This window comes from Ictidomys tridecemlineatus, chromosome 8 (genome assembly GCF_052094955.1).
Source record: "Ictidomys tridecemlineatus isolate mIctTri1 chromosome 8, mIctTri1.hap1, whole genome shotgun sequence".
NCBI lineage: Eukaryota > Metazoa > Chordata > Mammalia > Rodentia > Sciuridae > Ictidomys > Ictidomys tridecemlineatus.
In genome coordinates this window covers 125,307,556-125,323,284 of record NC_135484.1, presented here as the reverse complement: position 1 = coordinate 125,323,284, position 15,729 = coordinate 125,307,556, and the positions used below count along the sequence as shown (strand labels likewise).

The following is a 15,729-nucleotide window of genomic DNA, read 5'->3' as shown; positions in this document are numbered from 1 at the left end:
GTAGTTAGAATTGAGGGGAGTAAGCCAACCTCTTGATACTGTCTTGTTACTGGCTTGTTTTTTCAGTAATATCAATAGTGATTTTTGGAGAAAATCATGTGACTTCAGCCTCTTTAGTTAAGATCAGATACCACAATCATCAAGGGGGGGGCAGAGGAGGTGTGCAAAGGGGAGTAGGCAGATGATGTCAAATGATAAAAGATGAACTTTGCATTCTTTTTTGGTATGTATAAAAACAGACCAATGAAGGGAAGTAATTATACATAGGAACAAAACTGCAATCAAATAAAGACATAATAGCCAAATTAAATTATTTTAATATTACATATATAGATGTTTAGCCATACTCTAAGATCAACTCTTTAAGAGCAAAAATTTATATCCAATTTACCTGCTTCAGATATGACCTTTCTTGTTTGATACAGTAAGGTCTTATATACAAAGCTGATTACTTTTTAAATCATACATAAACATGGATACAAAAAAGTTCAACAAAACTGCATGAGCTCAAAAAAGAAGTTGTGGAATTCAAAAATCAAATTCTCAAATATTTTCACAAGGTGTATAGCTTTTGCTGTGACAAAAGAGAAAAGTTTAAAAAAAATGTTTAGGAAATTGCTTTCATGAATTGTTAGAATATTAATGGGAAGAGCTATAACATAGAGGCATGAGAGAAAACAGTTACAAAGCACATCATACAAATGGTAAGAAAAACTGAGCCCAGAGCTGCACACCTATACTTGAAGTTACTTGAGAGGTGAATGCAGAAGGGTCACAGGTTCAAGGCCCACCTGGACAACTTGGACAGACCCTGTCTCAAAATAAAATACAAAGGGCTGAGGATGTAGCTCAATGGTAAGAGTGTTTACCTGGCATGAACAAGGTCCTGAGTTCCACTACTAAAAAAAAAAAAAAAAAAAAAAAACCTGAAAACCAAGTGTAATATAAAGAAGGAATAAAAGGTGGAATAAGAAGGAAGGAAGGGGATGACAAAATAAGAAATGAAAGAAGAGAGGGTTAGAAGTGGAAATTATTAGGAAAATGGACATTAAAGAGTGTGGGTAAATTGTGCCTTTCAAAGGCCCAAAAGAAGCCTGTGAAAAGATTGGAGAGGACAGATAGTTGTGAGGCCATGTGAAGTACAAACATACAAACTGTGGAGGTTCCAGCTGTGCTTTTAGGCTGGTGAAGGACTATATGAGATGATATTTAAGAGACTTGTGATGAAAAATTGACCAGTCTGTACTTTGCTTCATTTTTTACACACGTAGGTCTCTGTGGCATATTCTTCCCAGTGCGCCTTTAACTTCTTTATTCCTCAAGGTGTAAATGAGAGGATTGAGGGTCGGGATGATTACTGTGTAGAAAAGGGAGATGAATTTTCCAAAAGTGTGGGCATAGGAGCTGTTGGGCTGGATGTAGTTGGCTGTGATGCTCCCATAGAATAGGGATACTATTGTCAAGTGGGATCCACATGTCCCCAGGGCTTTGTGCCAGGCCTGCAATGACTTGATGCTTATAACTGCCTTGGCTATGTGTCCATAGGACATCAATATCAGTGCCAAGGGCAAGAGGAGCAAGACCAATGAAGCAACGAAGAGCTGGATCTCATTGGCATGGATGTCCACACATGCAAGCTTAATCATGGAGGGGACCTCACAGAGGAAATGATGGAGCCGCCGGTGTCCACAGCGCGGTAGCCAGAGGGTGATAGTGCCCTGGATGAGAGCATTTCCTGCTCCACTCAGCCATGCGACCCCTGCCAGAACCTGGCACAAGCGTGGGTTCATTACAGCTGTATAGTGGAGAGGTTTGCACACAGCAGCATAGCGGTCAAAAGCCATCACAGCCAGGAGAACACATTCAGTGGATCCCAATGCCAGGGAGACATAGAGCTGGATGGCACAACCCAGGGATGTGATGGTCTTGGCTGGTCCCTTGAGGTTCCACAGCAGCTGAGGGACAATACTGGTGGTAAAACAGATGTCCACTAGGGAGAGGTGAGTAAGGAAAAAGTACATGGGTATTTTGAGTTTAGGGTCTATGGAAGAGACCAGAATAATTAGTGTATTTCCCACCAATGTAAGAAGGTAGGATATCAAAACAGCCACAAAGAGTATCTTTTCCAGCTGGGGCTGCTCTGAGAAGCCCACCAGAACGAAGTCTTCTTTGGCACTGCTATTGGTCATGCCCATTACCTTGTTCAGACAAGAAGGAAAACATTACAAGAATTAAAAAGAGAGTATAATGTGTTGGTCACTAGTGACAGCATCAAACTTTATAAAATAACTCTATGAAATCCTCACTCAGACAAATTACAGTGACTTAGAGAATAAATTTCAGTGCAGTGTCCTTCAAAAGTTGCAGAAGGTGTTGTTAAAGATCCTCTACAGAGATGCACCTGCAGCTTACTCTGGAAACAAAGTCTTTCCTTGAGAGAGAACTATTAGAAGTTGAGATAAAATCTTCCACAGCAGGGGAAAAAAGTACAGAGAAAGAAAGAAAATGCCAAAGGAAAAAATACATTAAATTCATTAATAGCTTATGAAGAATCATTCAAATTAAATGGAAAAATTCAGTAAAATAAATGCTTAATATAATGCAAATTATATATACATATTATTTCCAGCCTTAAAGCATAAACTTTGAGTTGGGCATTCTTTTTGGATGATTTTCTTTATATGAATGACTTTTGGGTTGTGGAGACTATAAAGATTCTTTCTACGTAAAATGGTAAACACTTGGTTAATAAAGTCATAATATTATTATTTACATCTGTTTAATAATGGGGACACATAATATCAGAAGCATGTTTCCTTTAGGGATTAGTTAATTCATTTATTTCATCAGCTTATTGAGGATACAGATTCATGCAGCACATTAAAAAAAACCCTCATTTTTTTTTTTTTTGGTATGTGGTTACTAGGGAAGGGAATGTTGAATAAAAACATGTTTAAATACAACAGTTACTAGTATGGCATTATGTAAAAATGTGTATGTGTAACCGATGTGATTCTGCAATCTGTATTTGGGGTAAAAATGGGAGTTCATAACTCACTGGAAACTAATGTTTGAAATATGATATGTCAAGAGCTTTGTAATGTTTTGAACAACCAATAAAAAAAATCTGAAAGGAGGGAGTAGGGATTATCATTATGAGGGCACATCAAAAGAATGAAAGAGCTGCCTCAAAATGCATAAAACCTACATAGAATTTTTACCTTTCAGAAGGCTAAAGGGCAGCTTTTAAAAACTCCAAATATTAATGAATGCAAAAGTTTAAAATGTATTCATCAATTCAATGAATACATCTAAAGACCATAACCATATCTTTTGTTTAGGATAAATAGACACTTTCTACATGAATGTGAAAAAAATCTTTCAGGCCTTGAAATTCTTCCCTAATAATTTCATATCCTGTGATTGTCTTATTGAGAAAATTAATCATGTATATAAAATATGTAAAATAATTGTCAAAAGCAATACCTTATAGTAATTATACTTATCATATAAAAGTGATACTTAGCTGAAATCATTAAAAATTAAATCAAGGGAGTGGTATGGGAGAGACATCAAATAGCAGCATCAAGTCCTTGAGAGATCACTCAAGAGATAGGGAAAGGGGAGCACTATAATAAAAAAGAATATGAAGGAGGCCCTAGATATACACGTATATATATATAATTTTGTGTATATGTAATATACATAAAATGTATTGCAAAGATGTTTATACATATCCATGTCCAATCAAAACCCACAAATACATATATGCATAATTTTTATTTTTTTTCACTTTACTTCTATCAATGCAATAAAATAAATTCAGACATTTTACTCTAATTCTAATCCTGCATACAGCCTCTACCTATCTTGGCCAAACGTTACTTTTAGTAGAGTTTTTAACACACATTCTCACACATATACAATAGCAAAAGAATGCAATGAGAGATTAATTCTGGTCATGAGAAAGTTTCTTACTTATAAGACTGTGTTCATTTTAGAGTCATAGAAGAATTGTATTTAACTCTGATGCAAAATATAAAATTACATGTGCTCCATTTTATCTCCCTTTATCCAGATGGACATCACTTTAACCCCAAATCTCAATTTATTATTAAATGTTAAGAATCACGGGAATAAGTCAGATATAAAATCAAGGCATTAATAATAGTGAATATATTAAAAGAGAAGAAGCTCTTCATATTTTTTATCCTAATAATCACATTTTAAAACAAAAGGAAATTTAAGCAACAAAGCAAAAACAATTTTTACCTTGAAGTGATAAATCAATGTCTGAGGCCCATGTGTTGGTTGTAGGGATTGTTATTTGCGATTGGAGATCCCTGAAGACCTGCAAATGAAGAGAGGTTGAGAGAGGACACAAGCTATTGAATCCAAAAAGTTCCCAGGGACACAGTTCTCCCAACATGGCAATTAATCTCAGGCTCTGTAGTATCCAAAGTCCATGGTCCCAGGAGATCATTCTGAAAGAGAGTCTTACTTTTCAGTACTGTTTAAACTAGACAAAATCACACACAAAAAATTTTAACTTCTACTTTAATAACCTTCCAATATTGACTCACTCCATTTTGAATATATTCATATTAAATTTCTATCAATAATGTAGTATTACACACACACACAATAAATGCATCCTATTGGCAGATAATTTCATTGGAACCTTAAAATTTTCTCTTATCTTTTCTTTATGTCTACCCTGAAAACTTAGACCAGGAATATTTTTTACAGGGCTGTTCTCCTCATTTCTTACAAGCACTGGGTTTGATGGAGATAAACATATGACTTTGTGAAATCACACCCTTGAAAATCCCAGTCTCTCTTCAAATGGCCTCTTTGGTCTGCCCAGAATTCATTCTATGTGTATCCTGTTGTTCTTCTCTCCTATCATAGAAAATTGGGACAAATTATTAAATCCTCCCACTCATCACTGTAGAGGTTATCTTACTTTGATCTAAGACCAAGCAAAGGCCCCAAATGGAAATCCCATTAATTTCATGCCTGCTGCCTATAAATATACCATATTCATCCCATACTTTATGCTTTTCTTCAAGCATACTTTTCTCAATAGAGAAGGTGAACTTCATTTTGGCTAAGGCTATCAACTCCTCTTCCAATATTTCAGTGTCTGAGGAAAAACTCCTGCACATTCATGTTCTAGCCAGATGATATCAATGGCATGTCAAAGAAAACAATTTCAGTGATGTAATGATGGGTGGCAACCACATTAGCTAAGGCCTGTACCCAGTACTAAAAGAGAAGCAGAAACTTGGACAAACTGCACAGCACATACAGAATCTGAAGGAAACATAGTTCATCTAACTTGATCAATTTTCTGTGCATTGAGTCCCAGGACTGAAAAATATTTATAATCCTCAAAAGAATATGGATTTTATGAAAGCCTATTGATTCTTTATATAAATTTATTTCATATACAAATAAACCGTTCAGCTGGATATGGTGATGCATTCCTGCAATCCCAGCAGCTCTGGAGGCTCAGGCAGGAGGATTGTTAGTTCAAAACCAGGCTCAGCAAAAGGTAAGTGCTAAGCAACTCAATGAGATCCTGTCTCTAAATAAAATACAAAATAGGGCTGGGCATGTAGCTCAGTGGTTGAATGCCCCTGAGTTCAATCCCTGTACCCCTCAAAACAAACAAACAATGCATAAAAATACAGGTTGCTGACTTCTTACATTATGAAAACATCTTGATGGAGAAATAAAACAAACAACACTCCAGAACAACCCTCAATTCATTTTCATATAATACTTTACTTATCACGTGTAACATTTATTATGATTTTTGAACAGCATATAAACAAAAATAATACATCACTATTTCTTTTGTCTCTGACTTCATTCATTCAACATTATCTTTGTGAGATTTAATCATTATGGTTCTTGTAAAAGCAAATTACAATTTTTATTCCTGCATTGTATTACATTGTGTGAAAATGCCACTCCATATTTAGCCGTTGTAGTATTGATAGGTATTTAAGTGTTTTCAGGTTCATCTTTTATGAGCAATGCTGCTATAAATATTTTTGCACATATCTCTGGGTAAACAAAAATATAAGTTATCTTCTGATGAATTGTTTAGACATAGATTATATTCAGATTTAGTAGCTACCATTAGGCCTGAAAATTGATGTAAACACCTATACTCCTCAGGGCTTAGGAATTCCAAATGCTCCACATCTATGACTACACTAAGTATTTTGTGTTCTTTTAATTTTAATCCATCTGGTAGTAAGTAATGGATATTTCATTACTACTTAAATTTTGTACTCCCCTGATGACTAATAAAATTGACCAGATTATTTTGTTTAAAATTCATTGAGAGATCTTATGTATCATACTTGTTCAAGTCTCTAGGTTTTTTTTCAAGTTGACTTCTAAAAAAATTTTACATATATCAGAAGTTTGAAATATAAAAGAAAAAATTCAAATACTTGTTTTAGTCAAGTGTAACTTTGTAGCAAAACAGAAAAGTAAACGATAGTCTGACAAATTAACACGGGTTTGAAATATTATGAAGTCCATTATGAAATAAATCATGCTCATTGCCCAAATTGAATTTATTCCAGAGCCAAAACATGAATAATGATAATTCACCCAAATAACAGAATTAAGGAAGGAAAAATTACATAATTATATCAATAGATCCCAAATCAGCTTTTGATAAAAATCAAGGTTCACAAAAATAATTTATTTGTAAACTATGAATAGAATAAGACAGGCTAAACTTTTTTAAAAATTTGGCTTTTCAGGTCACTAGAAGGAGTAATTTTTTTTCATTAGATGCTACTGTAATAACTAATCATTCATATGTAAAAGCAGACATGTGACCGCTATCACACCATCCATAAATATTCTTGCCTGAAGATTATAAAACCAATGATGAAAGAAAAAAACTATACATTCATGACATCATCACAAGAATGCTTTCTTAGAAAATTAGTAAATTATTGAAATATCAAACCATGAAGGAAAAGTTTGATTGATTTGACTGTGTTATTACTGAAAAGCTTTGTCATTGCCCTTGGGCTAAATTCTTAGGAAACACCCTGCTGTTTCCTGGCACAGTATACTTCTTCTTAGAAAGTCTTCCTACTGTATACATATCCGTGCCCATACTGGTTTGTATATCCTTTCCCTTCCCTCTAGCTTCCTTCTCTAACATCTCCTTTTTTTATTTCTCTCTTTCTTTTTGTTTCTTTCTCTCAATTTGCATACTCTCCTGGGTTTCTGTCAGTCCCCCAACAGCCCCCCACCCCATACACAACCATTCATGCCTGCCAGGCTAAAATCTCTGACTGCTCCAAATCAGTCCCAAAGTGCATAGAAATATATTCCTGTTCTGAAGTATGCAGGAGTTCATAATGCTCATTTATTATCTTTATTCTATTTAGAATTTATTTAATACTGGCTATATTATTTTGCTTAATGATAATGGTTTCTTTTTCTTTCTTTTCTTGGACAATCTTGCTAACAGTTTATCAATTTTGCTCAACACTTTCAAAAGTGTAGCAAAAAAGTACATTTTAATACGGTGAAAATCTTATCAATATTCTCATTTGTAAACTCTTTACTATTATTTAATATTTTTATATTTGTGACTTGAAAGCAGACATTTTAACTACTGATCTGAGAATATTTTATTAGGAAAAGTGGCTTCTTTTATCATTTGTAAATACATAATGAAATATTACTCAGCCATAAAAAAGAATGAAATTACAGTATTTGCTCTTAAATGGGTGGAACAAGAGGCTATCATGTTAAGTGAAATAAGCCAATCACAAAAAACAAAGGCCAAATGTTCTCTCTGGTGTACAGATGGTGACTCTCAATAGGAAGGGGGCAGGGAGGGAGGAATGAGGTTCACCAGGTTGGATAGGGGGAATGGGAGGGTGGGAGAAGGGATGAGAATGGGAAAGTAAGTAAAATTAATTGGACACAACTTTTCTTTATTTATTCATATATGAATACAATACTATTGCAACTCCACATTATGTACAACCACAAAAATAGGAATTTATGCTTCATGTATGTATGATATGTCAAAATATGTTCTACTATCATGTAAAACTAAAAAGAACAAATAAATTTTTTAATTAAAAAAAAACAGACAAATCATGTGCATTCTAAAACTCCTCTCCAGGGGCATGGAAAGAGCCACACTCTGGTATGGGCAGAGAAAAGAATAAAGTAATGCTTCTTCTGATTTGATAGTGCTCCTTGAAGAATCTCACTGTTGACAGACAGGTGTGTTTTGAGCTTTGCTAGATATCAGGCCCATAACATGCACCGCCTCACTTGCTCCTCACCCTGGTATCATGAAATTGGCACTATTACTCTGTTATGTAAATTTAGAGATTAAAGAACTGATTCCACGATTTAGAACTTAGTTGGTGTGACTCTGGTGTCCAAAACCTTAGAAGAAACAAGATATTCTTCTAGAATTCATAGGAATGTTCATTTTTCTTCACATACTATACAAGTCCTTAAGTGATTTGATTCATTTCACAATTCCAAGACTATCTCATATGATTTCTGGTTCTTATTCTCTTAACTATAATAGAGTACTTGAATTCCTAAAAAGCCCTTTATTCTCATAAATTTATTAATTACTAGTACATGAAATGTGATATGGCAATACAGAAAAATAAGTTATTATTGAATGAGGACATTTATGTGAAATAGGTAAGACTTAAGTTTGGCTTTAAGAAGCTGATATAGTAAATATTCTAAGGTTAATGAAAAGAAAATATTCAGAAACTTCTGTTTAAATATGAATTACACATGGTGAGGAAAACAGAAAAATTCAGTGATGACAATGGAGAACCTGAGATTTCACTCTGTAACATTTAAGTATCATTTAAAATTGGAATAGCATAGTCATAAATAGAATGTATTATTTTAGAATAATCAAAGTTGTCATTTAGAAAGGCCATGAAGAGAACAATTTGGACATTTAAAAAATTTGGTCACACATACCAACACTTTTAAGTGCCTCAAAAGCTAGAAAGTGACCCACATGGAGCCCATGGGCCAGGTGTGGAAGGCTATAAGGCAGAAAATCTATTACACATTTGGGTGCATTCACAGTCACTAAATTAAACTTTGCCCTCCAAATCAAACATGCCTGTAAAACCATTTTTACTCAGAACTATATATTTTCAATCTTTTTAAGGAGCAGAATAGAAGATTTGAACTAGGTCAGTGGCATCGTGAATGTGATGGATGAAATGGGTTAAGACACCACAAGGAATAGATTGAAGAAGATTTTCCTATGGCCATGATGATAAGGGAAGTCTAAATATAATGCAGGATCCACATTCCAACTTTCCACTAAGTTAGGGGAGTTACCAAAAAGATAGGGAATAGTTGTGCATAGTTAAATGTTGTTGAACTAATAGTAGGAAGTGATTGAAGACATAGAGAAATCATTAAATCAGTAAGGTCAATCAAGTTATAAAGTTTGGAATAGTATAAGTGGTTCAGAAGTAGCTAACAATTATTGAGTGGTTGTTATTAATACATAATAGATAGGTCTGAGCTTAACTGTTTCCCAATCATATTTACTTATCACAGTAGTCAAGTAAGTTAGGAACTATTATTCCCACTCTTGTACTGTTGAGGAAACTGTGAATTGGCATTATAGAGATATGTATTTAAACATTATTCTAATTGATTTTTTCCATAGTACTGGGCTTTGAACCCAAGCACTCTGACTCAAAGTTTCAACAATATAGTTTAGAGAAAGATTCCAAAGTCAAAATTGGTACTTGATTGCAAATTGGGGCTGATACAAAGAGGTGTGAAGAGAGATTTTGATTGGTTTTAGTGTTTCCAGGAAAAAAATCAAATAAACAAATAAATAAAATTCAAATGAATTAATAAATTAACAAATAAAAAATCTAACTATCAATTAATATAAAATGTAAAACAAACACAAACCACACAATGAAGTGCATTTTGAGAATGACAGAAGTTGTGTGGGAGGACTATGAAGAATTTTGAGTACCATTCTATTTTTTAAAATATTTTAAATATTTGTTAAATTTACTCAGTACTTATTACTGCCATGACTTTTTGACACTTTGCATGAATTAAGTTTATTTAATTGTCACTGAACAGGTAAAGTAAAGAGCAGAGGGTTATGATCGGCAAGTGAGTAAAATCTTGAAACCAAAAAAGTGTGGCTACAGAGTCTACATGGTCAAAGGCCACAAAGACACTGGGAAGGCATGAGACTGTTACATAGAATTGAATGCAAGATTCTGCCAAGAGCCTGGATCAAGCTGAAACTAGGTTATGTAAATATTTAGTATTTATTAAATTATTTAGTAATTATTTATTTATTGTAGAATTGTTCTGCAAAGAAAATACTACAATAATTTCTTCATGCTAATATATAATTTTCAACTTTTCAATTAATAAATAATATTTTAATTCTCTAATTATGTTTGCAGGCATATATGTATATATGTACAGTGAAAATCTACAAAATTTTCCATTCTTACTATATGTGTACCATTTCATTTATATGAAATGTATTCACATAAAATCCATTTAATAAGGGAGTTTGTGTAAATATCTGTAACACATACAAGGTTCCACGTGCTACAGAAGTTGAATCTAAGTGTTCTTTTTCGAGACAATGTGGTCCACACTGTACAAAAATGCAGCTAGAGAGGCAGTCAGTCACACATGAACTGAACGTTAGGGAGAAGTTATAACATGGTAACTCTTTAATAAGTTTCCAGCACAGACAGTCACTGCCCTTTGATTTTTCCATTAGAAATGTTGTTCTCACCTCAGTAGTCTCCTCAGGGCTCCTTTCACATCCTTGTTCCTCAAGGTGTATATGAGAGGGTTGAGAATGGGAGTCACAACAGCATAAAAGAGTGTGAATAACATGCCCTGGCTGTGGCCAAAGGATCTCTGTGGCTGGATGTATATGACTAAGCTGGTCCCAAAATAAAGGGACACCACTAGTAGATGAGAGCCACAGGTCCCTAGAGCCTTGTGCCAAGCTTGGGATGACTTAATTTTTATCACAGCATGCAGGATGAATCCATAGGAAGCAGATATCAATGCCATGGGAAGGAGGAGGAGAACTAATGTAGCCACAAAAAACTGGACTTGTTTTGCATGGATATCAACACATGCCAACTTGATCATGGCAGGCACTTCACACAAGAAGTGGTGAAAATGATGGTGCCAACATCAAGGAAGCTGAAGGGTGATGGTGCTTTTTATGAGAGTGTTTCCCACTCCACTTAGCCAGGCTATTCCTGCCAGGGACTTGCAGAATAATGGGTGCATGACAGTCATGTAGTTGAGAAGTCCACAGACAGCCACATTGTGGTCAAATGCCATGATAGTAAGGAGAACGCACTTAGTGGGACCTAAGGAGAGGGACACATAGAGTTGTAGGACACAGCCGGTGGATGTGATGGTCTTGACTGGTCCCCTCATATTCCACAACAGCTGGGGCACGATGCTGGTAGTGAAGGCAACGTCAAGAAAGGAGAGATTAGTGAGGAAGAAGTACATAGGTGTGTGGAGTTTGGAATCCAGGCTGGAGACCACGATGATGGCTGTGTTACCCACAAGGGCCGGAAGATAGGATAGTAAAACTACCACGAAAAGGATGATTTCCAACTGCGGTTGGTCTGAGAATCCAAGCAAAATAAAACCTTCCTCATGGGTTTCATTGTTTCCTTCCGTAAGTCTTCAAAGGCAAAAGAGAAAAATAGAAGTTCAATCCAAAGAAGTATCATTATTACTATTTACCTAATATATTTGAAGTAAAAACTTAGGTAAGGTTTTTAACCAGTAAAATTACACAAAGAAGAAAAGATATAATTATTAAAAGACATTTAGGATTGTCTTTTAATGCAAAGGCATTTTGTGTCATTTATTGGATCACATTAACTATTTGACACCTCCTCTTTTTTTTCATGAACTATTTCCCCTAATTGTCAAAAGTTATTATTGACAATCTACTTAAGGAAAGCTTCCATATGGTTGCAGTGACAAAAATCTGACTAACATACCACTCAAATCAGATAACTACTTAGAGGAGGAAAAATTTATTTTGAGGTTATGGTTTCAGAAATTCAGTCCAGTCAGCCAAATCCATGGTTCTAGGCTTGAGGTGAGGTAAACATCATGGAAGAAGGGCATGGTGGAGGAAACTTGCTACTTCATGGTGTCTGGGATGCAGAGAGAGAGAGAGAGAGAGAGAGAGAGAGAGAGAGAGAGAGAGAGGAGCCAGCGGGACAAGATATAATCCTCAAGAGCACATCAACAGTGACCCACCTCCAGCCATACCCCACATACCTACAGTTACCACCCAGTACAGTGGAACTTTTCAGTGATTCATTCATGAAATAGATTAGGCTACATTTCTAATAATCTAATCATTTCACTTCTAAATGTCCCTGCATTACCACAGGAGCTTTTGGAAAACTCTTTATATCCAAACCATAACAGTGGCTATTTTAGTGGGAGGGGAGTAACAGGTGTATGCTGGGACTAATTTTAAACTACCATTGAATGGATTGTTCATGTTCATTGTTCATAGTAATAGAAATTGCAATACAGAAAAATAATGGATAACAGTGAAGAATTTGGTCAGGAAAATAACTGGAATGTATTTTGTGTCTTTTTTTTGTCTCACAGATAAGGTTAATGATGATGATGTTTCTTACATTTAATTATCTGATCTGAGTGATAAAGGGTTAGACTCAGGTGATAATATAGAAGAAAACTAAATAAAGCTACTTTTTCTCTAATAACATACTTAGGAGTCCTTACAAAAAATCTTTTACCTCTTAAATGTGATAAAAATAGATCCTATATACATATGAAAAAACACAGGTACAAAATCTCAGATGTGCACTCATTTGTTGAGACAGATAACCATAAGATATTTTTGATAAAAATAAAGGGAAACTATAACCAATTCCTTTAAATACAAGGTGCTGGCATTTAAAAAAAATCATGAGAAAGCAAATCATATCTTGTTCAACTCACTTTACATTGCTCTGCTTAATAAATAAAAGGAGATTGGACCATAGTACAATCCTCCATGCCTCTTCACTTACTATTTTTTATGATGTTATCCTTTGTGCTCCCAAATTTTCTGCTCTCATGGTAGCATTTTCTTGAATCATTTACTTTTAGGAATAATGAAAAAAATTTTTTTGTTTTATTCATATGTGTTTATATTCAAACAATAAAATTGTGTCTGGAATGTCTTAATGCTTTAATTTCTGGACCTAAATGTTTAGATATGCATAGCTAATAAAGAATTCTACTCAGAAAGCCTGAATGATATGCTATATAGAATCTCACATTCTGCATATTCCTAATGCTACTTGACATAAAATGATAATTTGTCTCATACTGGTATGTTTTTAGTTTTAGTTACTAAAGTAACTAATTCAGTAGTTTAAACAAATGCTTAGCTCTAATAGAAGCATAAGTTATTCATATTGCCTTAAGAAAATAACACAATGTACATATTTTTAAAAACTTTAGAAACATCTTAAATTTGAACTCTTTTGAATGTAATATTCTCTTAAATATGAGTTTATTCATAATGATAAATTCAGGCATTAGCAATTTTCTAATATTTTAAAATCACATAATTTGATAGGATATTTAAAAGCAACTTTAGAGATAAATTTTTAGTTTGTTTCCTTTTTAAGATTTTAAATGCAGAATCAAGTATTCAACACATTTGTTGAAATTAATAGAAGAATTCAAAAGTTATGTTAAAACCAATTGAATTTACAACCTGATTATATAATATTAAGAACATTTTTGTTTGTGCACTACATATCCCACATTATTTACAGTGAATCTGGTTTTAAAGCTATACTGAAGAACTATTGATAAATATAAATTGAATATATTAATAATATACATGATGTTTGGTTCATGTAGCCACAAAACAGCAATTTAATTTTAATTTTATATAGAGAAATAACGTTTTTGTATGTGCTTATGAGTCTACAAGGAAATTACATGGAAATGATGGGAGACCCTCATTGCTATACAAAATTACATATAAGAGGTTGTGAGGGGAATGGAAAAATAAACAAGGAGAGAAATGAATTACAGTAGATGGGGTAGAGAGAGAAGATGTGAGGGAAGGGGAGGGGGGATAGTAGGGGATAGGAAAGGTAGCAGAATAAAACAATTACTAATAGGGCATTATGTAAAATTGTGGATGTGTAACCGACGTTGATTCTGCAATCTGCATTTGGGGTAAAATTGGGAGTTCATAACCCACTTCAATCTAATGTATGAAATATGATATGTCAAGAGCTTTGTAATGTTGTGAACAACTAATAAAAATAAATAAATAAATAAATAAATAAATAAATAAAAATAATCCTAAATATGTAGGAATAATCTAATTATGCCTCTCACATTTTACTATTACAATACTGAAAATTGTTAAAACATTGGGATTATAAGTAATTTTTCAAGAACATCTTTCCACTTGTACCCATCAATTACTCTATCTTTTTATTCTGATTAGGTGATTAGGTTGAAGAATAACTATTTTATCCAATCTCCTGAGAACCTGCTCATACCTCTGAAATTGGATGTGTAGGAATTTGCATTCTCCAGTTCAAGTCTGACTTGTGGCTTGAAGGGAGTCACTGAACAGGACCTAGAAAGGAGAGTGGTCAGAAATGTGTGTGTGTGTATGTGTGTGTGTGTGTGTGTGTGTGTGTGTGTGTGTGTGTGTGTGTTGAAACCAAAATAGAATTATAAAAACCTATCTTTTCAAATCTTATATATGAACAAAGACTGAAGTACTATTTGGAAAATTATTGTCTACAGAAAAATTCTTTTTCTTTTGGAAAAAATATCAAGAAATTTATTCTCCCCACCTTTTTTCTGATTGTTCTTATTTTATGAACACATTTATTTTTAATGAATATGCAGAGGGAGAGACACAGTGACTCAATCAGGAAAGTAGCTAACTGGGTTGGTGCTGACTAGTGTGATTGGAGACAGCTAAGAGTGGGAAAGACATGGTGATGCAAGTCATTTAGAGAATTACCTACATCCTGTAGATCATCTCTCTCTTTCCCTTTCACACTTATTGGCATGTAGAGAATATTGCTGGTGATATGACTTTAGCATAATAGGGATTTTCTCCTGGAGTGAATATCACTGCCCTACACCCAGGTGAAAGTAAATATGGCTTAAGTAATTTTCTCTGGAGAAACATAGATTAGAATAAGTGAAAAATACACATGATACGGATTCTCTAAACACCATTGGGATCTATATTTTTTAAATTTCTAATTATCATGGAGTTGATTAACATTCAGAACTTTGCTCTCTCAAGAGAGACACATAAAGGAAGGCATTTCTTGACAGAACATTTTTTTTCCTGACAGACAATATCATGGGAAAATTCTCTTACCCATATTCAGACCTCTTACCCATACTTGTTCTTTAGTTCATTGCTATGGGTGCTGCTATGGGTGCTGTGGATGAAGTCTGTGTCATTGCTATTGGAAGTTAACTACATAATTGGGTAAATGAGCCATATCTCCTTTGTAGGCCAGTTACTTTCACTAACAAGTATAAATAGTTTTATAGCATCAGAAAATATTAACCATAAGATCATTGCCTCAATAACATTCCATTATAAGGGTATACCAAATTATT

At 34.1% G+C, this 15,729-nt stretch overlaps 1 protein-coding gene and 1 pseudogene across 1 annotated transcript; both read right to left on the bottom strand.

Moving 5' to 3' along the window:
- Nucleotides 1-1,259: 1,259 nt before the first annotated feature.
- On the bottom strand, nucleotides 1,260-2,195 carry LOC101962723 (olfactory receptor 2G3). Its single transcript, XM_005338845.3, has one exon. The coding sequence runs from the start codon at nucleotides 2,193-2,195 to the stop codon at nucleotides 1,260-1,262; it is 936 nt and encodes a 311-aa protein (XP_005338902.3).
- An 8,638-nt stretch (nucleotides 2,196-10,833) lies between these two features.
- The window catches only part of LOC106145319 (olfactory receptor 2G3-like), a 41,337-nt pseudogene continuing 36,441 nt past the window's right edge, over nucleotides 10,834-15,729 (bottom strand).

Coding starts and splice junctions, on each gene's coding strand:
- LOC101962723 (XM_005338845.3), bottom strand. CDS start 2,195: ATGGGCATGACCAATAGCAGTGCCAAAGAAGACTTCGTTCTGGTGGGC.